This window comes from Hippocampus bargibanti, linkage group LG18 (genome assembly GCF_051943395.1).
Source record: "Hippocampus bargibanti isolate YZ-2025 linkage group LG18, ASM5194339v1, whole genome shotgun sequence".
NCBI classification, from domain to species: domain Eukaryota; kingdom Metazoa; phylum Chordata; class Actinopteri; order Syngnathiformes; family Syngnathidae; genus Hippocampus; species Hippocampus bargibanti.
The window spans coordinates 10,282,628-10,308,551 of record NC_142751.1 but is presented as its reverse complement, the minus strand read 5'-3'; the positions used below and the strand labels follow the sequence as shown (position 1 = coordinate 10,308,551).

Here is a 25,924-nt window from a genome sequence, read left to right as displayed (position 1 = left end):
ACACGCGCCCATCCCAATGAACACTGCCATCATCTCACATGAAAAATAATCAGCTTTTATTCATTTTGGAACATAACAGACAGATGGGAAGTGATAGCTCACTTGAGGATGGTGTCTGAATTAGCTGTGGAGACAAGAGGGGGTGGGGGAAGAGCATTGAGAACGGGAAATAGAAATGTATCAAGCGATGATGTCACCGCCAAAGAGCTACCTTCAGCCAGTTGTTTGGCAATGCGCTCCTGTTCCTCTCGGGCCTTCTTTTCAGCCTCCTCCACTTTGCGCTCTTCCTCTGCAATGGGCTTCAGGTACTCTGAATAATAATAATGTGGGCTTCAGGTACTTTGAATAATAACAATGTTGTGATGCTATACCTTGCGATAATGTTTTTCGTGGTGAGAAGAGGTAGGGAACCTACTGTTCACAACAAACCAATTGCACATAATCACAACTTTGTCATGATGGCAGCCTTAATTTCAGTTTAATGTTTTAGTGGAATCTAATGATAAATTCAGGTTGTGTATTGTGTGTTACACAGCCTGCACTCTTTTTGCATGACTCTATAGAAAGGAAGAGAAGTGCTTAATACACTTACCAAACCTCTGTTTGCCATACAAGACGCCAAGCAATAGGGCAGACCACCGGGCTGTCTGAAAACATTACGCACACATTAGGTTATGCATGTTAAAAGAAATCACTAAATTACAACTTTCTCTTTCGGCAATCTACTGCGCTCCAAATCCACGCATGCTAGCAGATTCCTCGTTAACCTTCGATCTGATGAGTTTAAAAGTACGCACACATTTACCAAAAGAACGTGTACACTGATCTTATCAAAGTGGTTCATAATTGACTATGGGAAATGTTTTTCAGATAATTTCTGCGTTCTTTAGCGTATTTATCTGGGTGGAAAAAGACTTCAATGTCATTGTGACATACGTGGTGACAAGCGTTGAACGATCTTACAACGTAACGAAACAAATAACACATTGACCACCCGACGCATCGTAATATGAGCAATAATAGTATCGTAACAAAATAACAGTAGCGTGAGAAGAAATAAAGTGTTTGTTTCACCTTAATCAGCGGCGACACAGCAACAGGGGGAGCCATGGCGAAGACAAGGACATTCACTTCCGCCTTTTTCTTCTTCTTGAGAATCAGAGTGGATACAGCGCCCCCACTGTCTGAATAGTGTTAGCGCAACAACCACAATTGGACTTCAAACAGAAAAAATACTGTTTATAGTTTAAACATTCGCAGTGTAAAGTACCGCTGTCTATTGAGAAAAAAATGTTTTATTCGCGATACTACACTATTTAAGCTTTTTTTCGAATTTGCTGTTAAGCTAAATTCTTTGAAGGCACAAAGAAAAGGCTGACACAAGTTTTGAACAACTGTCCGCGAACGTCGCAGCTCTACTCGATGAGGCCAAGGTGTTATCCAGTCCAACTAATTAGAGTTTAAAAAAATTAAAAGAAGATACACAGACGACTAATACGACGTTTACACGGAGCACGATTAAAGTGGTAATAAAGTCAATTTGTGCTTATCAGTCAATGTACTTTTATTTGTTTTATTTGTATTTGTTATTTGTTTATATGTTTATTTTGACGTTAATTAATCCAACGTCCCTCTGAGAAAGTAATTGGAAAAAGGTAAGTGACAATAATGGTGTTTAAATGTTGCTCGAATGTTAATATTTGTGGGCACGACAGTCTTAAATGTTCATTGTAAAAAAACTGTGCAAAATTAATAGTTCGTCTGTGTAAGGTCTCAGTCGTACAGGAGTGGTCCATCTAATTTACAACAGATTCCTTTCTTACAGACAGTGTTTTTATGTGTTCAATTACTTAATCAATTGAACACCTAAAAAACACTGTCTGGAACAAAAGAATCTGTTGTAAAAGTGTACAAAATTAATTTTCACAGTTCTATCTATGTCCACTTTGGCATCTAAAAAAATCTAATAGCACAATACAGTATTTTCTGGACATTAAAAAAAATATTTCTCATAAATGTACTGCTGATGAATGATGGCAGGAACAAAGATGGACGTTTTTGGAATGTTTGTATTTGGGAGCCTTTTACTGAGTGAGTTGTTCTGTAGCCAAAAAGGGACATAAGTCTTCTTGTGCTGGGTGGTTGCATGGTAATTACTTAATGTGTGAAAGAACATTTAGGGCAGGGGTGTCCGAAAGCAATCCTCAAGGGGGGAAGTCCTGCCCGGTTTCCATTGCAGCGACCCCCCCAAGCCCAAAGCAGGACATGTGTAATTTAGGGGGAAAGAATGAGCACATTCTGTGAAAGAGTGTATCCAGAGCTGGCAAAATAGGCAAAAAATGCATGCTATGATCATTGATATAAATACAGGGATAGTTTTTTTAAGGAAACGTTTATTAAAAAAAAAAAACAAAAAAACAGACTTTCATACGATTGCATATATCACGCGAGTCTATCTACAATATTTTAGAGTCCAAAACACATTTAAAATTGGAAAGGTATCTTGGAGGGTAAGTTACCCAAACGTACACAAAACTGAGAACATTTAAAAACAAAATGGTAAAATACTGCTGTGTTTTATATTTTCAAAAATATAGCCAAAAGACCGAGCGCTGATTACCACAACACGATTAAATAATATTGTATTATTTGGTATGTACACAGGATGCCGTCTTCTTCATTCGTTGTCATAGATGCAATCTGAAGAGTAGGAAGATGCCATTATGATTAAAAGATCCTTTCATTTAGAATGTCAGTGATTGAAAAACGTACCATCGCCGATATCGTCATAAATGTCGCCGTCACTGTAATTAAACAAAAAAAGTCCGCTTTTTAGTTTACTTGTCCATTCCTGTTTAGCAATCTGAATTATGTAAAAATGTTTATGCTACTCACTCCATGCAAATATGACACGTTGAAACGTAACCAACTGTAAAGGACAAACACACAGATAAGAATAGTGTCCAGTTGATGTGACGTCCATGTGTCCCAATACTTTTGTGCACTCACACTTGCCCTCCTCATTGCGACAAATCATTTTATTATCGGTGGGCTTAACGATCACATCCAGTCTCTCCCCAGCTTTAACAGCAAGCTCTTTGAAGGCCCACTTTTCCCATTTTTTATTCACTGCAGTGGGGCTGACCGTCACCTGATACAGAACCTGGATCTCACCGTCAAACTGAAAGCACATTGAATGACAAGGACAACCATGACACCCGAATATCCGGTAGGACAATCAGAAATACAAACTTTGAACTTTTTCCTGAAGTCTTTCTCTTCTTTTTTAAACTTTTTCATCTTTTTCGAATCAACTTCTTCCGCGTTGCATCTTCCTCTCACGGAAGGAATGCTGAGGAAACAAAATGGCCGCCGCGACTTGGAGTAAGGGCTGCAACAAAGTAGCATTGAATGAAACGATCGATGGCACCTGCTGACGGGTGGGGGAGGCGGCTGGTTTTGGGCGTCGACGTCGTAGTAGAGCTCATCGTCAACTTGAAACGGAAAAAAATAGGTTTTCACTTGAATAATAATAATAATAATACATTTCATTTATAAGCGCCTTTCAAAACTCTCAAGGTCACTTTACAGTCACAGGTTAAAGGACAACCGACGCCTCCGGACAAGTTGTGTCCATAATTTGTAAAATCATTTCATATGACTTCTACTGAGCGTATTTCATAAAGATTCCACCGCATATAGCTAGATTTTACGTTTTAAGACTCTCGCTAAATATTCAGGAAGTCTTGTTTTTGGGTTGGTAACGATTCCTGACGTGATGTCACGTTTGGAACGCCCATGACCGAGAAAGTGACACACAATGCATTTTGGGTACTTTGTTTAGTCTGAAAAGTTAGTGTTGATGGCGAAATTAGAAGGAAAACACATAAATAATGCGATGGTGAATCGTTGTGTGTTGTACCAAGACTACTATTTGATACTAGTTGACACAAATTCCCAGCAGACAAATCAGCCCATTTCCAGCGGAGCTTGGGCGCCATCTTGTGCATTGTCGGGGAGCTACATTAGAGTCCAGACACCTCAAAATGATACGGAAGGACTTCTTTAATCGATTGCAAACATTTATGCTTTCCTCTTCAGAACTATTTGAATCATATTCATAACTGGATGAGTAACAAGAAAGCATCTTCTCCGAATCTGAAGCCATTGTTTTGATTCTAGAGCAAGGCAAGACGTCCTGGTGTAACGTCAGAAATAAGGGTGCGGGACCTTCTGAAAATGAAACTTTCTCAAATCATTTTGAAGTAGCGCTGGGACACTAAGTCATTTTTATTGGTGCTTTGCATTTGACTAAAAATATCAGCCTGCGTGTTTTGGGTATTTTAGATGCTATAAAACATTTTTCTGATGTCAGTTAGGAAACAAAAAAATAGTGTTGGTTGTCCTTTACATGCCAGTTTCAAAAAGATCCTTATTGACAACCTATAAATAATAGTGATGAACAGAATATGCAGTGTAGAAAATGGATGAATACATATTTAAAAAAAATCCACAAATGGTGTTTTTTTTTTTATAAAATAAAATAGTTATTTGATATACTGTATTGAAATACCTGCGTTCTCCTCTGCCGTAAACTGGCTGGGTGGAGGAAGTCTGTCATATCAGAAAAAATAAGAAATGTAAGTCACAATTCAATTTCCTATCCATTTTCTCACCAATACTCGGGCATCATGCATCAGTCCCGCTAACGTAATCATCCGATTAGTGATCGAAAAGCACAATTAGTTGATTGCACACAAACAAGTCATTAAAAAAAAAAAAAAAAAAAATCAATCTCATGCAACGTTAATAACTTCGTCAATGATCTGCAAAGAGTCAAATCAATCCAAGAAGGCATCATCTCCTTCTCCTCTCCGACTTGGATTTGTGGCTCGAGTGATTTACGTTAAAGATGTCTGGGTTAACGTGTGAGAACCGGCCTTACTACTGAGTGTATTTTTTTTTTTTACACTTTAGTGCTGGCTGGACGTCTGTTTCGCTCAAAAATCTTCCGGAGGGTCAGAGACTTTGGAATGGACAACTTGGGCCGTTGGTGACTAAACAGCCAAATATAGTATACCTTTTTAGAATTGAAAAAAATATATATTATGTCATAGTGTCAGTATTTGCCATTACCCACCTCACATCCAAATCGGGATCAATGACGTCATTATAGAGTTCGTCATCCTCGACTGGGGGAGGCGGTATAAACACTGTAGGGAGAAAAAAAAATGAATTACTCACTACTTGTATCATAAGTGCAAAGAATTCCAATCAAATTCAGTATAAATGGTTGAGATATGTTACCTCCTTGCCCACTGACTCCGCTGCGGAGAGAAAACGGCTTGGAATATTATTTATGAATCAATATGACAAATGATTTGAAAGTGACATAGCACCTGCTGTCCGAGGATGCCACATCCACGTCATCGTACACATCAAACCTGGAGCCCTGCTGTGTTTGTTGCGTTTTCAGTGTGTTGAAGTCGATCTCCACAGAGGTCGTTTTCACGTAGCCGACTGGGAAAGGAGAAAGAAACTTTTGCAATGTCGCAATACCAAAGTCTCAGTTTGACCAGAGTAATTTTTTTAATGTAATTTTAAGGGGATAAAAGTAGATTTTGTTTCTTTTTTTTCCTCTCTCTGATTCTGAAATCTGAGTTGAAGTAAAAAAAAAAAAACACTCACAAATTTGCATCATTTAATTAAAAAATAAATTGTGGTTAAAAAGGCTTTGGTTTTCCTGAATATTTCTCATTCTTTTAGGAAGAAGTACAATATCAGTATTGCAATCCTTTGTAAAGTCTTATTGGCGGTGGCATGAAACTGAGTAACACATTTATTTATTCGTTTATACGTTTGTTTATTTATTTGTTGATTTATTTGTTTATTTTTTTGTTTATTTATTGAACTATTTATGCATTCAACTATTCATGTATTTATTTGGTCGCTTATTTATTTATTTATTTATTTGTCTGTTTATTTATTTATTTATTCATTCATTTATTCATGAGTTCATTTATTTGTTTATTCACTTATTTAACTATTTATTTAGTCAGCTAGTTATTAATTCATTTATTTACGTATCCGTCTATTTAGTTACGCGTCTTATTGTCTATTTAACTTTATGGTTGTTTAACTTAACTGTTACTTATTTGTCTATTTATTTAACTATGCATCCATTCATTTATTTATTTATTTATTTATTTATTTATTTATCATTTATTTATTTGTCTCTTTATTTAATTATTTATTTATTTGTGCATCATCCACCTATTTATTTATTTATTTATGTGTTTATTCGTTTATTTACTTCTCCATTTATTTATTTATTTGTCTATTTATTTAGTTATGTATGTAACTATTTATTTATTTGTGCATCCACCTATTTATTATTTATTTATTTATTTATTTATTTATTTATTTATGCGTACATTGATTTATTTAATTGTTTATTTTTTTAGTTATTTAGTTAATAATTCATTTATTTACTTGTCCATTTATTTATTCATTCATTCGTTCATTCATGGTTGAGTCAGTTATGGACAGCTGTTAAGAAATTTTACTCCCCAGTGTTTTTAGAGAGTGGGTCGTTGCATTGTATTGGTTTGGTTTTGATTTGCAGGAATATGATGGAGGTGACAAAAAAAGAAGAAATCAACATACTGGATCCATCTTGTTTTTGTCCCAACCATTTGCCCTCTGGGTTGCCTTGAACTCGAATGATGTCTAGACAGTCCCCCCGCTTCAGCGCCAGCTCCGTCTTACTGCCTTTGCAGTCCACGCGAGCTTTGCCCTGATGGATCGCTTCCACGGGGCCCGCAAGCTGATGTGCAAAATAATCCGTTCAAGTTCAAAATTATCCGGCAAACTTTTCGAAAGTGTCTCGTTTCACCTTGAATTTCTTTCTGGCCTCTTGTTCTTTCTTCTCTCGCCCCTTCTGCTCCTTCTTCTCGGACTCCGCTTGTCGTTTCTCCTCTTTCCTTTTTTCCTCTTCTTCCCTGTCGAGGAGCCGAAACCGAATGGAAAAACCTCCAAAAACTTCCGGGGGAAAAAAAAAAATATCTTACCACGCTTCATCAAGTGGCTCGTACATATCGCCGCTGTCTTCGTCCTCTTCTTCCTGCGCACGCGAGGACGCAAATCAAAACAGACCAAGTTTGAATTTTGATGACATTATTATCATGAGTTTTGTGTCAATCTAGCAAACATGGAAGATTAGAAGGAAGCAAAATTCGGAATGAAACGTTTGTCACCTTTGGCCTCAGGCTTGGATGACCTACAGAAAGTAAAAAACAAAAATAGATTTGAAACTTCAGATAAAACTGCAACAAAGGATGATGTTTCTGAACAGCAAAAGCGAAAAGTTGCCAAATTGTGGCACGATATGGGGCAAGAAATTAAATGTGGTCGTTGTAACTTTACCTGTATGTTGACGATGACGATAATCGATATTTCCGAAAAAATATCGATATAACCGAAACCTGTAAAAACACTTAAATCCGATATCGAACTAAAAAAAAACACTTACAAGTGGTTCCATGATATTACAGTCCTAATTTTTATGCCAAATAATGACTTTGATTGGATGAAAACACATCTTGACACATTTGATGCCATTCAGGGTCGACCGGACCTGCGGGCGGCGGTAATGGAGGAGGAAGCGATGAGCTGATCTTGACGGCATCGACATCGTCGTAGGATTCTTCCCGGTGCATGCTGCAAGGTACGGGTTGAAAATGAAGATTTTTAGATGTGTGTGTGTGTGTGTGTGTGTGTGTGTGTGTGTGTGTGTGTGTGTGTGTGTGTGTGTGTGTGTGTGTGTGTGTGTGTGTGTGTGTGTGTGTGTGTGTGTGAGAGCGTGCGTGTATGCATTACGTGGTCGCCGAAGGTCGCGGGGGCAGACTTGGAACTGCACTTCGAGGTGGCTGAGGTCGGTTTGTGACATGGTTATCGGAGGCTGAGCCACTTGGCGGAACATTTTTATCCAAAGTGTCCTTTCCTGGCACAAAAAAAGAATAATAACAATACACATTTAGGGAACTGTATGTTTATTCCTTTAAAGGACAACCGACGTCTCCGGACAAGTTGTGTCCATAATTTGTAAAATGTCTTCAAATGACTTCTACTGAGCATATTTTACAAAGATTCCACCGCATATAGCTATATTTTACGTTTTAAGACTTGCGCTGAATATTCCGGAAGTCTTGTTTTTGAGTTGGTGACGAGTCCATACGTTACGTCACTGAAGGGACGCCCCTGACCGGAAAAAAAGGACACATTGTAGCAGTCCTTCCATCACGTCAATGCATTTTGCTGTACTTTGGTCTGAAAACATCGTGTAGGACCACAAAGAGGCAGAAGAGGGCGACAAAGCTCAATGTAAGGAATTAATCAGCCTGTGGAAACGGCTGATTAATTCCTTACACGGCTTTGTCGCCATGTTCTGCCATGTTTGGGCGTGACATTTCCCACCCCTGATGCCTCAAAATGACACTGAATAAATTCTTTAATCGATTACAAACATGTATGCTTTCTTCTTCAGAACTATTTGAATCATATTCATAACTGGATGAGTAACAAGAAAGCATGTTCTCCGAATCTGAAGCCATTTTTTTGATTCTCGAGCAAGGCAAGACGTCTTGCGGTGACACCACGAACATGGGGCCGGGACCTACTGAAACTGGCCACTTCCGGTTTCAAATTGAAGTACTTTTTAGACACTGTAAGTCATATTTGTTGGTGTTTTGCATTTGACTAAAAATATCAGCCTGTATTTTAGATGCGTTTTTTTATGTCAGTTAGGAAACAAAAAAGTCGTCTGGCAGTGAATGAGTTAAGCAAATAGTCCAACTTACCATGAAAAATCCCGCCACTTCTTCTGAAGTCTTCCAAGTCGACTTTGGGTGGTCGTTTAGGTTTAGGGGGCGCAGGGCCCAAAGTTAGCGTGTTTGGGAGCGTCTTGCGTTTCGGGTCTGAAGTGGAATCTTTGTCATCATCATCATTAATTGTGTTCTGAATTGAAGCAATGGGCGCAATTTTCAAGCTGGGCTTTTTACTGGCGGGGGGTTTGGGTGGAGGGACGACAGTATTGACACCGAGAGGTGGTTTGGCATCCGACTCCGCACCCAGGTCTGACTCGGACTTGTTTTTATGTTTATTAAAAGCCTCTTTGGCCGCCGTGAAGTTCGGCGGAGGTGACGGTTTGTCTGCGTTGGTCTCGTTATGTTGCCGTAATTTCACAATGCTGCTGTTGGGCTTTCGATGCAACGGCGGTAGTTTTGGCGGCGTGGGATCGGTAGGCGAGCCTTCGCTACACTCTTGTTTCACCCAAGTCGGTTTGGATCCTGCTGGAGGTGGTTTAGGACCCGGAGGTGTCGGGGTGCTGAGAAGTGGTTTGGGGATGGGCTTCAGCACCGGACTTTGGACTTCAGGGGATTTTGCTTCCGGTGACTTTAGAGCTGTCTGCCCCCTCTCAAATACAGCTTTTTTATTCGGCGAGTCACCAAGGGTGTTATTAAATCTACTCGCCACTTTAATTTTGCTCCCTCCCGCCACCTCAGTGTCACTTTTTATTGTGGCTTTAAGGTAGGGCGGGGGTTTGGGCGGTAGATTTAAAGTGCCGCCCGAGAAGCACTCCAAAACTGGTTTCTTGGATATTATGGCGGGACCAGATGAGATGGCGACGTTAAGGGGGGCTTTGTGCCTCGGTGATGGCGAGGTGACCTCCTCTGCGCCCCCGCCTTGAAAACGAGCCATGATGGCCTTGACGTCAGCCTTGTTTTCCTGCATCGAATAGCAAAGAGAACCATCATGCAACCCCACCGACCATTTAGAGCAACTTTTGCCGCCGACTCAAAAAAAGTACAACGCGGTACAAGGAAGTACGGATAAAGAGCCAAGCACGGCAAGCTGCCGCCGTTGCCATGGCAGCAAAGCAATTGCACAACATTGCGACTTCAAATAAGCTCCAACTTCTGCGTGCGCTCGCTAATCATGATTGTTGTTCCACTTGGCGGCCTTCCAATGTGTACCTAAGCCCCCTTTGGGCAAATAATAAACACATTTTTCTACTGCTGTTGAAGGACAATCAACACCATTTTTTTCACCAGTTTTATAGCATCTAAAATACCCAAAACACGCAGGCTGATATTTTTTGTCAAATGCAAAACACCAATAAAAATGACAGAGTATCCCAAAACTGCCACAAAATGAGCTTGGAACTAGGCAGATTCAGAAAGTCCCGCCTCCTTGTTCGTGACGTCACTATTGGTCACACACTGCCTTGCTCCAAAATGAAAACATTGGCTTCAGAGAGTTCAGATTCGGAGAAGATGCTTTCTTGTTACTCATCTAGTTATGAATATGATTCAAATAGTTCTGAGAGGAAAGCATAAATGTTTGCAATCGATTAAAGACGTCCTTCCGTATCAATTCGAGCCATCTGGACTCCAATGTAGTGTCACAGAAAATGCACAAGATGGCGCCTAAACTCCGTTGGAAATGGGCTGATTTGTCAACTGGGAATTTTTGTAAACGTACACCTTCTTTATCCGTGTTACCGCCATTGGCTGCGACATACGATTCACCTTTTTCCTTCTAATTTCGCCATCAACACTGTGTTTTCAAATGAAAAAAAGTACCCAAATGCATTGTGTGTCGTTTTCTCGGTCATGGGCGTTCCCTCCGTGACGTCACTTAGGGCGTCGTCATCAACTCGAAAACAAGACTTCCTGAATATTCAGCGCGAGTATTTTTTTAATGTACAAAGTTTACAGCGTTAGTTTAATAATGAGGAATATGCAGTAACTTAATCAATCTGTAAATTATTTAACATCTGCCCAAGCTAAAGTTGTACCAGCATGACAAAATGGAAAATTAAATCATTTTAAAAATGCCCTCTGTGACATGTTTGTTGCCCCCACCCCAAAAACATTACAATTACCCAACATGTGTTGCTCCAGAAAGTTGCAACTGTGCATGTTGAACTCATGCAGTGGACTTGCAAAACTATAGCAATAAAAAGCTTTTAAATTGTCCTTTTCTCCCCCAGATTTGCATATACATACATGTAATGCTCATATTCACGCATTGAACATTTTATGGCTGTTTTACAGATTGGCCAATTCCTTTTAAAAACGAACCACTGCTCAGCTTTGAAATTTTTTTTTTTCTGTGCGATAGAGCGATAGAAGCCTGATTCTCTCGTCCAAGCAAAGAGGAAGCAAACGTTTCTATTTCCACTTTGATGAGAGGTGAGGGCCAAAATTACACAAGAGAGAAACAGAAGCGAAACAAAATGGCTTCATTTTCACATTCAGTTGAATTTACAATAAATTTAAAAAAATCTGTCGCTATCTGTCACTCAAGAGCGAATAAAGTAGCTCCTGATGTCAGAATAATAGAAGCTACTGTGCCTTAACTATCTTAGCAGTTTTGTTATTTTTAAATATAGTTTGAAGGACTCACCATGTTGAGAACCGTCCTGTTCAACTCAGCTCTGTGTGAAAAAGTACCTACGGCATATGTGTGAGTTTATCTACCTAACCGAGAGAGCATTAGTCGATGTCAAAGAGTGACATAAAGCATTGTGTGTCAAATGCTGTGGGTTTGGTGTCGACTACTTCCTCTCTCCCTTTCTCTCGCTCGCTCGCCCCATGTGTGTGTATGTGTCACACTTTCTCTTATCTCGATGTGGTCATGTCATGGATTTGCTTGTCGTTGGCTTCTTGCCTTTGTCCAGTAGCTTCATTCAAAGGGACTAAAAGAGATGGGGGGGGGGGGGGGCGTTTCCTTCAGTTAGGGGTGACAAAACTCTGGTTTCTGGGCCTGGGAGGATAAAAAAAGCTAAGTTCCAAAACAACTCAAATGGGTTACAAAATGTTATAATAATAATAACAACAACAATAATAATACAATTCATTTATTATATACAGCCACCGTTCACTCAACCCGGAAGTAACTCAAATACATCGAAAGCTAGCTAACTAATAGATAGCTAATAGATAGCTAATAGATGGCTAATAGACAACTAACAGATAGCAACTAGATAGCTAGGTAGGTAGCTTGATAGCTTACTCACACGTACATCAATATTTTCCAAAATGAAAAATCTATTTGATCATAATGGTAAATGGAGTGCGCTTATCTGTGACAAAATCAATCCAAAGCGTTTTATCAAGCCTCATATTAACTTTTTTGAAAACGGGCCGGAGTGTCCAACGACATGCTAATGCTAACTTCTGGAAACGTTTTTTTTAATTTAAAATAACTTAACAGCCAGGATTTCTTGTGTTTTATTTATTTATTTGTGTTTTTTTTTTGTTTTTTAAATGCCCCCCCAATTCCCCATTGTACCAGCTAGCTAAAGCTAAGCTAACGTTAAGAGGGTTAGTGACCCCAGTCTAATGTGCAAATTTGCTAACATTTTGTGATTGTAAAGTTTCCTTGAGAGCTTTGAAGGGCTCTTATAAATAAAATGTATTATTTCCATTGAAGCGTTCCAGAAAGGTAAAAATAAAGATGTTGATGGGCAAGATTGCCTGACTTCTCAATTGTTTAATTCCAACATTCCTCGTGCAAAATACTACAATTCAGTCCCCACTTCAATCCAAACATTTTCTAACCAAAATCTTTGCTTTTCCAATATGTCTGTTGTGGGATCCAATGTTCAATTCATTGTGAACGGTGATTCTCTTCCCCGTAACCGTGATAATGTTCCCCGTCGCCACCTCCTCCTCTCCCGTGCACCTCCGGGCAGTGGATCCCGAGCCGTTTCTGCAGCTTCTCCTCCTGCAGACGGAGCTCTATAGAGTCGACCAAGTCATATACATTCTCCAGAGACCACATGGGTGAGGGGAACCACGCCTTGACGTCACCATCCTTGCCCACCACCAGCATGCTGAAGTAGTCCTTGCTGATTTTCAGCTGCTCGCGCAGGTTATTGACCGCCACGCTTGACAATGGCTCCACTTCGCTTTGACTGCGACCTGCGGGGATGGTGACAGAAATTGGAAAATGGTGAACTTTCAAGATAAGGGCGAAAGTACCAAAATTGACCACTGTTTTCAATGGGAAAAAACAATTGGGAATGTGTAATATTTCTTCCAAATTAATCCACAAAGCTAAAATAAATAAATACATACATACATAAATATGTAAATACATAAATGTGTAAATACATAAATAAATACAGTAAAGTCTCGTTATATCGATATTCCCGGGAGTCCGAAAAAATATCGATATAACCAGACTATCGATATATCCAATCCTGCGCGCATGTAATTTTCTCCTTGCGTTCATAGAAATAGTATCGTAATAAGCGGCACTATCGATATAACCAATATCAATATAATGAGACTTTACTGTATGTAAATACATACATAAATACATGCATACATACATACATGCGTAAATAAATACATACGTAAATAAATGCATACATACGTAAATACATCAACAAATAAATAAATAAATAAAAACCAGGAAATTAAGTCACCATTGAGTGGAAACAGCTCAACAGTCCCAGAGGCTTTCTCTCCGACCCCGGTTAGCTTCAACATAGCAATGTGACGAATGCCTGAGAGAAGCAAAGATGCTTTAGTCGAAACAGTGGACATTTATGTTTTGCATTTGATAGAGAATAGACAGAATCTAAGTTATCATCTTTAAAAGTTTCATCTTGTGGAATGATTGGTTGGCAATGGAGAACAGAGAATCTGGGGTCAATTTGATGTGAACAGACCCAGCCTGTTAAACTGTCATCTTTGAGTACGAGACCTGACCCAGGGCGGAACGGAGTATTTGGTATACTCCTGCACAATAATATATCATTAACCAGGTTACAAATCTATCAGTTCATGGAAATGCCACTCATTAAAATGTCTATGTTCTGTTGGTTTATGGATGTTGGTGCTTGTACCAGGGGCCATTTCAAAGCATTTACCCAGCCAAAAAAAGCTCAATACATTTCCAATCAAAGTCGCTTGCTGCAATTATTCGAAGAACATCTAGTTGAAGTATCGGTTTATGTTTTGTTTTTTGTTTTGTTTTTTTGGTCTCAAACATGTTACCGTAAATGTCGCTCAAAACACATCAAAGTACAATTTTGGAGACAGTTGTTCTATTGGCTCTTGATTGATTGCGCCGGCGCAGAGTATGAATATGGCGTATCGCTGACCAAGGTGACATTCTTGTCCATTGAGAGCGGAAAGCTGCTGTTGAAAAGAGTAGTCGTCCTCAGCCGGAGCGGAGACGATCAGTAGTCTTCTCATTGACATGAACCTACAAGGATGGGGATAGTCTCAGTGAGGAAGATGTTGGACAACATTTGGGTCGTTTGGTGTTCGCTCCATTGTGTCATTGGCCTTTACCTAGCTCTGTAAAATCAGATATTGTTTTTGAAGTCATTCACTGCCATTCCCGAATTTATTCGGGAATTGAAAAGCATGAATCTAGGGTGTAGATTAAGCGCTGGTCAGACCTCTGGCAATGTTTTTTTTGCCCCCTTCCACGAGCGGGCAGCATTTGCCTTTTCATGTTAGCGCTTTGTTACAACTTCAGCTGTTGTTAAAGCGCTATATAAATCAATATGTATATGTATTATATTGTATTTGGTACCACCGCCCCCATTTCAAGCACAAATAACTCCAGACCCATAGAATTTAGGAACTAACTCTTTTTTTTCTGGTTAAAGAAGAGAGTATAGGGTTTATTGTGCTGAATTGAATACAGTAAAGTCTCGTTATATCGATATCGGATATATCGATAGTCCCGGTTATATCGATACTATTACTATGCACGCACGGAGAAAATTACATGCAAACAGGGTCGGATATAACGATAGTCCCGGTTATATCGATATTTTTTCGGACTCCCTTGAATATCGATATAACGAGACTTTACTGTATTTATGTAGTCCTAAAAGTCAATATTGTATGGGTCCTGCAATTTGAGTGAAAATGACAAAAACCCTGGCACTGGAGTGTACACATTTTTGCACATTGTCTGGCAGTGAATGAGTTAAGCCCCTGCTGATACAGAAATGTTAGACAGTGAGACTAAGATGCTTTTGCAAATTGCTCTTTGCACGTTTGGAAAAAGCCATTTTTTTGTAAGGAATTGGACAATAAAGGCATCTGAAAGATGTATGCATCAGAGCGGCCATTTTGGCTCCCTGTTTTTTTTTTCCCACCCTTTTATCCTTCCTCTGTCATTTTCGCCGTGATGCGAGGCCAAACATGTCCTAGGTTCATTTTTTTTATAACAGGTTGAACAGTTATATAAAAAAAGAACCAGTGTTCAATTCCCATCGCTTCTTCTTGTGAACTTGTCGGCTCAGTTCAAGTCTCTCGTATTTTGAAAAAATGTCCAGATGGTAAAAATCGGTTGTACGTGTGTGGGAATGTGGACCCCTGTTTTACCTTAGCAAGGAGTTCTCCGTTTTTGATTGTTGCTCGTCAGTTCCACATGCTGGAGGACTTTTTCTTTCTTTTTCTTTTTCAGGGCGCCTTGAGGGAAAGTTGTCTATGTAGTCGAATATAGCAAGGCTTGATGGAGGCGCCTCAAACACTCTCTAAGGGGCAAGAAATCAAAACGGGATGCAACAGTTTTTATCCTCAGACTTGATCAATGTGGTAAATGATATCCTCATCCAGAAATGTATCTAGAATCCAAATTTAAGGCGGCTTATCTTACGTTAGGCCCAATGTCGTAGTCGGTAACGGTCATGGAAAAAAGATCAGGCGAAGATAAACCCAGATGGGATCGCAAGAGTGAGATCAGGCCTGAATCAGACACATTTTCTGGTAGCTCACTGAAAGGAGGCTCGGACTCTAAAATGCAAAGAATACACAATCGGCTTGTTGTGAAAATGATTTCAAAGGACTTGATACAAATAAAAATTAGGAACATAATGTTGAGAAAATGAAGATTGTATGTTTCCATTGGAACATGTCAGTTTAATAAATAAAAATAGTATGAACATAATATTTTTGTAGTGTTAGCTGTCAAAAATACGACTAGACAAGTACTACGAAATAAGATGACCCGTCCTACCGAGTCGGGGGTGCTCCAACGTGAGGGTAGCGTCGTTGCCTTTGCCCACGATGGTCGCCACGGTGACTTTTCGGATGGCTAGCTCACAACGTTGCTTCTCGTTCTCGGAGCTTTGCTGCACGTATAGTGTAGTGTCTCTGCTCGGGGTTGATATTAGCTTTCACCACAACGACACACACATGAAAAAAATGCCATCAAGCTCCGTGAACTGTTCGGCAGATGATGCTTAAGGTATTCTTACCATCAACCTTCGCTTGTCCTTGAAATGATCCAGAAAGTCTTTTAAGGCACTTTTGTCCTTCTCACTTGGTTCTTTATGAGACTTCTTGCCTCTTCCTTTCCCTTTCTTTCCCTTTTTCCCTTTGCCTTTTTTTGGGGAAATTTCTTTTTGCTCATTTTCCTTTTTACTGGGTGCATTGTTTTTTTTAGGCTCTCTGTCCGATGTGGCATCGGGCCTGTAAAACATTAGAGATAAAAAGAGGACATGTTATGGAAAATGGTGGCTTTGTGTAAAGGGTCAGAAATCTACCTGGAAGCCTTCACAATCAGTTCTGCAGGCCTTGGAGAATCAAATAAGTGTCAATCAAACTGTTGCTTTAACCAGTCAAAGTTCGAGTGAGCAAACCAAGGACTACTGGAAGGCGCCGGAGACATCAATTTTCGGATAGTCACAAGCCAATTGGCTAGTCGCGAGCCAATCATGGTATCACTAGCCTCTAGTGATAAGAGCATACTGGCCTGAGCTAGCATACTGTGTCTGTAGCGAGCAAACATATTTTTGTGTTGATTTAATCACGGTTTTGTTAACCCACAATGGCAGGATGATAAAAACTGGATTTGGTTGCAGATACAGTAAAGTCTCGTTCTATCGATATTCTCTGGAGTCGGAAAAAATATCGATATAACCGGACTATCGATATATCCGATCCTGCGTGCATGTAATTTTCTCCTTGCGTTCATAGAAATAGTATCGTAATAAGCGGTACTACCGATATAACCGATATCGATATAACGAGACTTTACTGTATACTGCGGACAGATTTTTCAAGACAGATTTTTCACGAATAGATTGACATCATTCAGGTTGGACAACTCCGAAGCTAGCAAAAATAGCAAATAATATTGCAACGTTATGAGGTTTTCATGAATCCATCCGAAACCATGTTCATAATTAAAATTCGAACTGTTTAATGACAGTACAGTATTTCTTAAGTTTCTTCAAGTCACAGGTTATTTCCTGGTCAACGGCACCCTCTAGTGGACGTGTAGTCATATCACACCACACTGGCAGCTGTGGAGTGATTCAGACGTAGCACTACTGAAGGCCCAGGAGTGTGACATGCGTGGCGCGCCACTGCTTAAAATATAAGATCTCAAAGTGAACGTTTTTGGGTATAGTTTTGCGTTTGTAGAGTAAATCGAAAAAAATCAGAACTGAAATTACCTTTCTTTCTTCACTTCCTCTTTTCCTGTTGACACAGCAGGAGGCTGCAGTGTATTCTTTTCTTCTTTCTGTTTGCCACCACCACCAGCACCGCCGTCACCGATGGACTCCTTTGTCTTCTCAGCCGGCCCTTTCCAAATAACAAATCTTGACTTGCCGCTTAGAATGTCCTGGATTTTGCTCTTCAGCACAGCTTTTTTGTCCATCCGTGGCTTCCTTTGCAGGGTCACTTCAGAGGTTCTGTTGCTTTTCCTCTGGGGACTCAGAATGATCTTCTTCTTTCTTCTCATTATCCTTTTCCTTTTCACCACAACTTTTTTTTTCGGGCTTTCACACCTGGGAAATTTTCCCCCCCCCCCCCATTTTTTTTTTTTACATAAATGTTCTTTTGTAGTGGTACAAAGTGTTTATTTAACACAGAACCTCATTTTGGATCCTTTTCTGGTTATCTTCTCCAGCTTCCTCATGGGTAATTGATCGATCACCTCCAAGATTGCCTCCACCCGAACCGGGTAAGGGAACCGTTCACTGACTCTCAGGTTTTTTTTCAGCACCAACATGTGAAAGGCTTGGTCCTTGAACCAATAAAAAAAAATCAATTTGGCATTAGACATGTTGACATTGTTGTCGAGCGGCTATAATTGTCTTTATTATTTTACCTGGGTGAGCTCAAGATAATGGAGCAGCTTAGTGACAGTGTCAGGGTCCAGTGTCTCCACCGTAGCATCTCCTTGGACGGTCGTCTTCTGGATTCTTCCTTCCATCATAGCATTTTGGATGATGGTGACGATGTAGGTGTCTCTTTCGGCCAGACGGCAGTTTAGTGATTTCTGATAGAGACCAAGATAAATAAATAAATAAATAAATAAATAAATAAATACACAAACACACAAATACATAAACACATATACACAAACACACTAACACACAAATACATAAAAACACTAACATACATAAAACTGAGCATTGGCACAAAGCCCGATTGATTGATTCAATAAACCAGGGGTGTCCAAACTTTCTGCATAGGGGGCCAGATTTGAGGTGTTAAAAAAGTAGGGGGGCGCGGTAATCTTAGCGGACGCTCTTTTTATATAACACCAATTATTTTAAATGAATTTCAGCGAGCCATTCACATTTGCTTTTTTTATTTTAATTCCAGCTGTTTTAGTTCATTTAAAACATTCAGATCCAAATTGAATTGGCATAAAAAATTGACATTGAATATTCACTTAACTTGTTCACTGCCAGACAATGTGCAAAAATGTGTCCACTGCAGTGCCAGGGTTTTTGTCATTGTCACTCGAATTCCAGGACCCACAGAATATTCAGTTTTAAGACTACATAAACATTCAATGCTGCGTAACAAACCTTAGAATCTCTTCTTTTATCAGAAAAAAAGGTTATTTCCTAAATCATGAGTCTGGAATTATATGAACTTGAAATGAGGGTGGCTGTCCAAAATACTATACATACATACATACATACATACATACATATTGATTTATATAGCACTTTAACAACAGCTGAAGCTGAAACAAAGCACTAAAATGGAAAAATGGAAATGCTGCCCCCTTGTGGAATAGAAAAAAAACATTGCCAGAAGCCGTGGCCAGCACTTTATCGGCACACAAGCAAGAAAAAAAAACAAAACCCAAACAAATTTGGGGAATGGCGCTCTCCGTCATACTTTCAATTCCCGAATCAATTCGTGAATGGCAGTGAATGAGTTAACTTCACCTTTTAAACACATTTTGTAACAGTTGACCAGAAGTAATGGTTCTTTTTTTGATTGTCGTCATTTAAATGTCTTTTTTTTTAATTAAGAAAATCACAATTTTAGAAAGTTGGGGGGGGGGGGGCTCATTCAGTGCATTACTTAGATATTAATTTGCTGTTCCTAATTGAGCCTCTAGATGGCAGCACTTAGCTTACACAGGTAACAGCGCTACTGGCCAACTATTAATTCTACATGCGGGCCAGACGTTATTGATTTTATGGAGGCTGCGGGCCGGATGAAAATTGACCATGGGCCGCATTTGGCCCCCGGGCCAGACTTTGGACATATTTGACATAACCTGATCCATGTCTTCCAGTTGTTTCTCCATCATGCGAAGGTAGTGGTCGTCGTAAGTGGGCGCTGTCATGACCCACAGTCGCTTTTTACCTGCCGAATGAGAAAAGTCAATGGTAGGTCTTCATATACTCGTGAAACAAATTGGAGTGTTGATGCAGTAGAAAGGATGCAGTGGATTTTGAACAGTTGTGTGATCAACTCAGTCATGCTGTTTTGAAACCAACACAAACGGTTTGCAACAAGTCTTGGTAGCGGAGCGGGAGGGCATCGCACAGCAGCAGGACTAGGTTGAGTAGGAGTCCAGTTTTCAATGAGCAGAGGTATGAGCGGTATGGGTGCTCAGAGATTTCAGTCCATAACAGAGCCATGTTCACCCAATGGATTTTGTTGGGACTGAAACTTAGATTCTCATGCCACAACAAAGAAACAGCCGACCAAACATGCTTACCTGCATAGTCGGAGAGAAAATCTAATTCAGGATCGCGGCTTGATGATAACGCTCCACGCTCTCCATTGTCATATCCGTATCGTCTGTCTTCATTCGGGCCCGGTCCAGGCGGCGGAAGATCCGAATAGTCTCCCCAGTCCTTCACATTGGGGTCCAGATGACTTTTGGACTTGCTGGAAGTGACTTTCCACCATGCGGACAATGAGTTTGAGTGACTGAGGCTCCACAGGGTAGCAACGAAAAGCAAATGTGTGCAAAAGCGGGAAAACATTGTTACTGGTTGGTCAGACAACTCATAACTTTCATTAAAGCAGTGCTATAACAAGCTGTCCAATGCATGAATCCAGGTGAAAAAAAATCCAAATATTATCCTTGTTGGGAAAAATAAGATCGCATAAGGAAAAAGGACTTAACGTGAGACCCTCAAGCCTGCAGACAAAGTGAGCACGGAGACCTTCCTCTTTGTTTCTCCACATACTCTCCTGGTTTACATTAGCCTGTGGTTTGTTAACGTGGCTGGAATTTTCTTCAAAGGCATGTGTGCCTAACACACACACACACACACACACACACACACACACACAAACACACTCTACCACGACCATCATAACATGTCGATATCCACTCCAATTCACCACACTGTGCAAAAACAGAACTGTGTCAAATATTTGCAGATGACGATGGGAAGAAATGTTCAAACAAGAAGCAGGCATTGTTACTATACATTCCTCTCCTTGAGCCACATAAGCAAGTCCAGATGAATAGTGCTGGGGAAGAACGTTTGTCCTCACCATGACCTTTGTTTTATGTGAACATAAAATCCATTGCTTGTAATTGCCGTTGAAAATGAAAGCGAATCAAGCTAACCTTAAAAAAGGTAATATGGCATTCATTAAATCAGACCTTAGTGTTTTTTTAACTGAAAAAAAGACAATACAGTGTATTACAAAGACCTGCATATAATTCAGAAGGTATATGGGGATACAAAGACAGGTTGAAACTGCAAATCACAATTATTTATATTTCTCCTTTTTCAGGTTATCAGCCTCTGTTTACTAATAATCAGTATCGGCCTTGGGGGGCGGGGGGGGCGCATCACGATTGTTCAGCGTACTTACATGTACAGAAAGCCAATTCATATGTACGGTAACACATTGTACATAAATACACTAAATGTATTGTATAAATCAATATGTATTGTATTGTAATACGTATATTATATAGTAGTCTAGTATGTAAACATGTATGCATTGATAGTTAATTATGTAATAATTGTCATCAGTGCTACACGTTTGCCCTTAAAAAAAGATTGATACCGTCTTAAGCTAAAAGAATTAAAAACCGTAAACGGTAAAACAGCGCTCTCATGTGGACACTTGTGGCATTAATTTTCAGCGAAAAAGATGTGAACCATAAACGGTAAAGCTGCGCTCTCATGCGGACACTTGACGTAATTAATTTTCAGATTTATATTATGAGACACATAAATATTGTAAATACATACAGTACTGGAATGTAAAATTCTCCTCGTTAATGTTTAATTATTTTAAATGAGATAATTTGTAACAATAGGTAACAATGGAATACATTGCTTTCAGGTTACTAAGTAACACATGGATGGATCTCAGCTGTATGAAATACATTGATAAATGTAACCGTGTCAGTATGTTGGAATAGCACTAACAAAAATATAAATGAGCGTTAAGCATATTTAAACGAGTTCGTCCGTCCTCAAGCGCTCCAATGACATCCGGCTACTTCGGCCGACATCTTCCGGGTCGCCTCAAATTCGGCCGTGCACACTAATAAAGACACCGACGAGACCCCTGCAAAGGTCAGTGGACTTTATGACGTCAATGTCTTGTATTCGCATGCTTTTTGACGTGCATGCGTGTCGCGCAGTCACACGTGGACGTGCGCGAGCCGAAATGTTCTTTTTAAAAATTTCACTCGCTCCCTCCCGGTACGCGAGACAGATATGCATTTTTCAGCGGCTAGCATGCTAACCGCTAGCCTGTCCCAGTTTGCACGCCGGGTAGAGGACACCGTCAAATAAATAAGCACAATTGATTCATGTTTGCTGTGGGTCGCGTGAGCTTGATACCATGGACTTTTTTCATGAAAACGCACGTTTTGCGTTTAGTGGTGAAACTCAGTTGTTTGAATGACACTGTCAATGTGGCATTTGGCCACATTGCCATTGAATGAAAGTCATTAAAAAAACGAGTTGAGATTTACACCCATTAATTCGATTCGCTGGACTGGAAGAACCGACCACCCATGTTGCGGATTTTAATTGCGTGTCATTTTGCAGAAACAACTTGATTTCCCCTCCATATGCTCGTGAATGGTTGGTGACGTGTTAAATTTCATTCGTCATGTGATTACGGTAAAATGATGACGCTCGAGAACGCGGCACAAGCTGGCAGATTCACCTGCCGAATTTGATCGATCGCTCGACCATCCATCCCATCCAAATGTTATCTGTCACCAATTTCTATCTGGCTATCCATACATTGGATAACTTAATAACTTGTTGAGAACTTCATCGAACTGTACCTAAATGTGTCCTTTCATTTCATCTCAGTGTTAAGACATTCTGTGTTAATTGCCCTCTGACACAATATTGATCCAGTGGCTAATTTGTAATTAATTCGACCAATAAAGTTCACCTCTCTGTGACATGAGAATGTACAGACGTGCGAGTTAGTGTATAAATGGTTGTTTTTTTTTGGATGCTGCAACGAACGATACTGAACATGTTAATGTTAAAACTAATAATGTTATGATGCATATTTCATTTAAAAAAAATGGCAGTGTCTATTATTGTGAATGTGCTTGCTCTTCTGTGAACCCCAATGAATAACAATGTAGGGAAAAATCTGAATTGTTTCATAAGCTCAAACTAAAACATTTCATAAAATACATGTTTTTTTCATTCATAATGTAAAAAGAGAGCTGTTGCTGATTGGGTCAGCTCTTCTAATTATGGCATGGGTGTTTTTTTTTTGTAATTAACGTGTTTTCTGCACGATGAGGTGCATCGAAAAGAAAACATTTTTTTTCAAAAGCTGACCATGCGCCTCATAATATATGTAACACATTTTAAAAGATGTCATTCATTGAAGGTGCCCCTCATAATGCGGTGCACTTTATCTATGGAAAAGGTTTTTAAATATGTCATTCGTTGAAGGTGCGCCTTATATTCCAGAAAATACGTCACTTTAATAAAAAAAATCCAGTGTCTTCTCATTTACCAATGGTGCTTTTCCTTTTTGACCAGGAGGAGTGCTCTCTGCGCGGCTGAGCTCCCTACTGCTGTGTGTATGCGAGCACCATGGCCAGCCTCCTACGCGTGCTTGCAGCTGGCTCCTCGGCCCCTGTCCTCAGCGGGGTGTCTTGTTTAAAACTGCAGAGTTCCCCAACTATCAAAACATGCGTACGATTTTTCAGAATCAATCACGCTCTCGGAAGATGTGCCAGTCCAGGTAGTGTAAAAATGCCACAAGGGTATTGTGCATTTGCTCCTATGACAATTTCATTTTGATTCCTCTCAAATTTATATAATACGAAATATTAATTAAAATATATCTTGTATGCCCACTTTGACAAGTTGCATCTCTATTGGCATTGTTGATTTCGACTCCAAATTCAGCCTGAATTCAAATCAGGACAAGTTTACAAATACCAGTACAGTGTTAATTTGCTGATGGGGATAGTCACAAATTTATTATATGTAGTAATACTTTTTTTTTCGGTGATTGCGTGTAAATCAAATACGTATTAATCTGGATCGTTAATGGCTGCATTGTTTGTAACAAAAACTGTTGCTCAGCTCAGTCGTCTGCCTTCTTGCCTCTCCAGGAATTCCATACAAGCAACTCACAGTTGGCGTCCCAAAAGAAATTTTCCAAAACGAACGGCGTGTGGCGCTTTCTCCCGCTGGTGTCCAGGCGCTTGTCAAACAGGGTTTCAATGTTGTCGTGGAGACCGGCGCGGGAGAGTCTTCCAAGTTCCAAGATGAGCATTATGCTCAGGCTGGAGCTACAATGAAAGACCTGAAAGATGTATTTGCAGCTGATGTGTTGGTTAAGGTAAGCCCTGCATTTTTTTTATCTCATTGAGTGTATTTGCATAGTGCGATATGTATTAAAAACAAACATTGATAGCATCCATTTTCCAGAGGAAAACTCGGTCGTTGAATGTACAGTAAAGTCTCGTTATATCGATATTCAAGGGAGTCCGAAAAAATATCGATATAACCGGGACTATCGATATATCCGATCCTGCGCCGAACTGCATTAAACAAAAGCCGCCAAAAGAGGGCAGCCAAGCGCCATATAAGAAACGGAGCTGGCCATTAGCTCCCCTTTTTTTTGGGTAAGAGATGTTCCCCCAATGTTGCCTCAAAATGGCACATATAATTCTTTAATGATTGTAAACATGTATGCTTTAATCTTCAGAACTACAGTGTATTTGAAACATATTCATAACTGGATGTGTAACAAGAAAGCACATTATCCGAATCTGAAGCCATTGTTTGGATTCACAAGCAATGTCTTGGCGTGAAGTCATTTTTATTTGCATTTGAATAAAAAGTGACATCGGCTGTCCTTTAATACACAGTATGGAATGTTAATAATTTTCAAAATCATCGCGCTTCAGCAGACAAAACAAGAAACATTGTTGCAAAAAACGATTGCATTCATATACAGTACAGTGGGCATGTACATAACACAACAGGGAAACTGCAATGCTTACATCTTACTGTATTATGTATACAATTTAAAAAAGTCATCAATCTTCTTCTGCTTCCCATTTTTACCTTTTAACACAAACACTTCAATCTCGTCTGCTACACACGAGCTAGCGTCTGAAAATGAAAATGGCTCTGCTACACGGGTGCTGGGCACGTAACCAAGTCACCTGACCAAGTCGACCAATGGCGCGACTGATGGCGTGACACGTAACCAAGACACGTGACAAAGTTGACCAATGGCGCGACCGATGGCGTGTCATGTGACAAAGTCACACGGCCAAGTCGACCAATAGCGCGACCGATGGCGGATCATGTGACCAAGTCGACCAATGGCCCGACCGATGGCGGCTCACGTAACAAGACACGTGACCAAGTTGACCAATGGCGCGACGGATATATCGATATAAACAACAAAAATGGCCGGCGGGGGATGAAAAGGAGCACCGTAATAACCGGATTATCATAATAACCGGGTATCGTACTAAACGGTACTAATTATACATAAAAAGACTAGAAATGTGCAAGGGAAATGAAAATAGTATCGTAATAAGCGGTACTATCGATATAACCGATATCGATATAACGAGACTTTACTGTATTTAGCTGTGCGTCCTTTGCAGCTCTGGGCTTCCAAAGGATCAGCAGTAAAGAAGTGTTTCCCTACCAAACTGTCTGCTTTCAGATCCGTGCCCCTGTTTTCAACCCTGACTTGGGCATCCATGAGGTGGAGCTGATGAAGGATGCGGCTACTTTACTCAGCTTCATCTACCCGGCTCAGAACCCCGAGCTGATGGACATGCTTTCTCGGAAGAAAGCCACCGTCCTGGCGATGGACCAGGTGCCCAGAGTCACCATCGCCCAGGGTTACGATGCCCTCAGCTCCATGGCGAATATTGCGGGGTGGGTACACAGTAGCTGGTGACACAATACAGTTGGTCCTTCATTTACATCAAATTGTGTCATGAATGAACGAACAAACCAGCTAACGAGCGAACAAACGAACCAGCTAACGAGCGAACGAACGAACTAGCCAGTGAACTTGCCTGGGAACTTGCCAGCGAAGCGAACTAGCCAATAGTGTTCGAGCAAACTAGCTCGCCAGAGACCTACCTAACCAGCGACCTAGCTAGCCAGCGAACTAGC

The 25,924-nt window shown here is 40.1% G+C and overlaps 3 protein-coding genes and 1 long non-coding RNA gene across 9 annotated transcripts in view; 1 reads left to right on the top strand and 3 right to left on the bottom strand.

Moving 5' to 3' along the window:
• Positions 1-34: 34 nt before the first annotated feature.
• Positions 35-1,181, bottom strand: LOC148884557 (uncharacterized). Its single transcript, XR_016118187.1, has 4 exons — positions 1,075-1,181; positions 593-647; positions 212-310; positions 35-124 (listed from the first exon to the last, which is right to left on the bottom strand). It is a non-coding gene; the product is annotated as an uncharacterized LOC148884557 (long non-coding RNA).
• A 1,215-nt stretch (positions 1,182-2,396) lies between these two features.
• fyb1b (FYN binding protein 1 b) lies at positions 2,397-11,656 on the bottom strand. Of its 6 annotated transcripts, none has more exons than XM_089021031.1 (18): positions 11,470-11,655; positions 8,859-9,786; positions 7,879-8,002; positions 7,637-7,719; positions 7,257-7,279; positions 7,071-7,123; positions 6,896-7,001; positions 6,667-6,826; positions 5,400-5,520; positions 5,308-5,327; positions 5,141-5,213; positions 4,971-5,057; positions 4,574-4,614; positions 3,431-3,494; positions 3,253-3,352; positions 2,896-3,181; positions 2,773-2,804; positions 2,397-2,700 (listed from the first exon to the last, which is right to left on the bottom strand). In XM_089021031.1, exons 1-18 carry the CDS (start codon positions 11,470-11,472, stop codon positions 2,617-2,619), a joined length of 2,388 nt encoding a protein of 795 aa, XP_088877157.1. In that variant the 5' UTR covers positions 11,473-11,655; the 3' UTR covers positions 2,397-2,616. The 6 variants fall into 6 exon arrangements, 4 of the variants coding, with proteins under 4 accessions (XP_088877157.1, XP_088877156.1, XP_088877159.1 ...); XR_016118332.1 differs by having other exon boundaries at positions 2,625-2,700; positions 2,896-2,929; positions 3,010-3,352; positions 11,470-11,654; XM_089021030.1 differs by having other exon boundaries at positions 3,253-3,494; positions 11,470-11,656.
• Positions 11,657-11,929: 273 nt separating this feature from the next.
• Positions 11,930-20,506, bottom strand: ccdc80l2 (coiled-coil domain containing 80 like 2). The gene is made up of 12 exons (XM_089020424.1): positions 20,023-20,506; positions 19,576-19,664; positions 18,160-18,330; positions 17,924-18,075; positions 17,501-17,836; positions 16,298-16,511; positions 16,057-16,213; positions 15,697-15,833; positions 15,423-15,574; positions 14,180-14,283; positions 13,499-13,579; positions 11,930-12,989 (listed from the first exon to the last, which is right to left on the bottom strand). Exons 1-12 carry the CDS (start codon positions 20,291-20,293, stop codon positions 12,676-12,678), a joined length of 2,178 nt encoding a protein of 725 aa, XP_088876550.1. The 5' UTR covers positions 20,294-20,506; the 3' UTR covers positions 11,930-12,675.
• Positions 20,507-21,749: 1,243 nt separating this feature from the next.
• nnt (nicotinamide nucleotide transhydrogenase) overlaps positions 21,750-25,924 on the top strand; it is a 30,083-nt gene continuing 25,908 nt past the window's right edge. The window contains exons 1-4 of the mRNA XM_089020582.1: positions 21,750-21,856; positions 23,306-23,510; positions 23,887-24,116; positions 25,464-25,681. Of these exons, the coding sequence (XP_088876708.1) occupies positions 23,360-23,510; positions 23,887-24,116; positions 25,464-25,681 (599 nt within the window). The 5' untranslated portion in view covers positions 21,750-21,856; positions 23,306-23,359. The remainder of the gene's footprint in view (positions 21,857-23,305; positions 23,511-23,886; positions 24,117-25,463; positions 25,682-25,924) is intronic.

What these genes read in the sequence shown, in the direction of transcription:
- fyb1b (XM_089021030.1), bottom strand. An exon ending in ACAAAAACAAGATGGATCCA is followed by an intron (nt 5,521 to 6,666) that starts GTATGTTGATTT and finishes CTCCTTTCCCAG; the next exon opens with TCGGCTACGTGAAAACGACC. An exon ending in ACTTCAGGAAAAAGTTCAAA is followed by an intron (nt 3,182 to 3,252) that starts GTTTGTATTTCT and finishes ATGTGCTTTCAG; the next exon opens with TTTGACGGTGAGATCCAGGT.
- ccdc80l2 (XM_089020424.1), bottom strand. Translation starts at nt 20,293, where the DNA reads ATGTTTTCCCGCTTTTGCACACATTTGCTTTTCGTTGCTACCCTGTGG. An exon ending in AACTGGAAGACATGGATCAG is followed by an intron (nt 18,331 to 19,575) that starts GTTATGTCAAAT and finishes GGTCTCTATCAG; the next exon opens with AAATCACTAAACTGCCGTCT. An exon ending in GAGGAAGTGAAGAAAGAAAG is followed by an intron (nt 16,512 to 17,500) that starts GTAATTTCAGTT and finishes AATGTTTTACAG; the next exon opens with GCCCGATGCCACATCGGACA.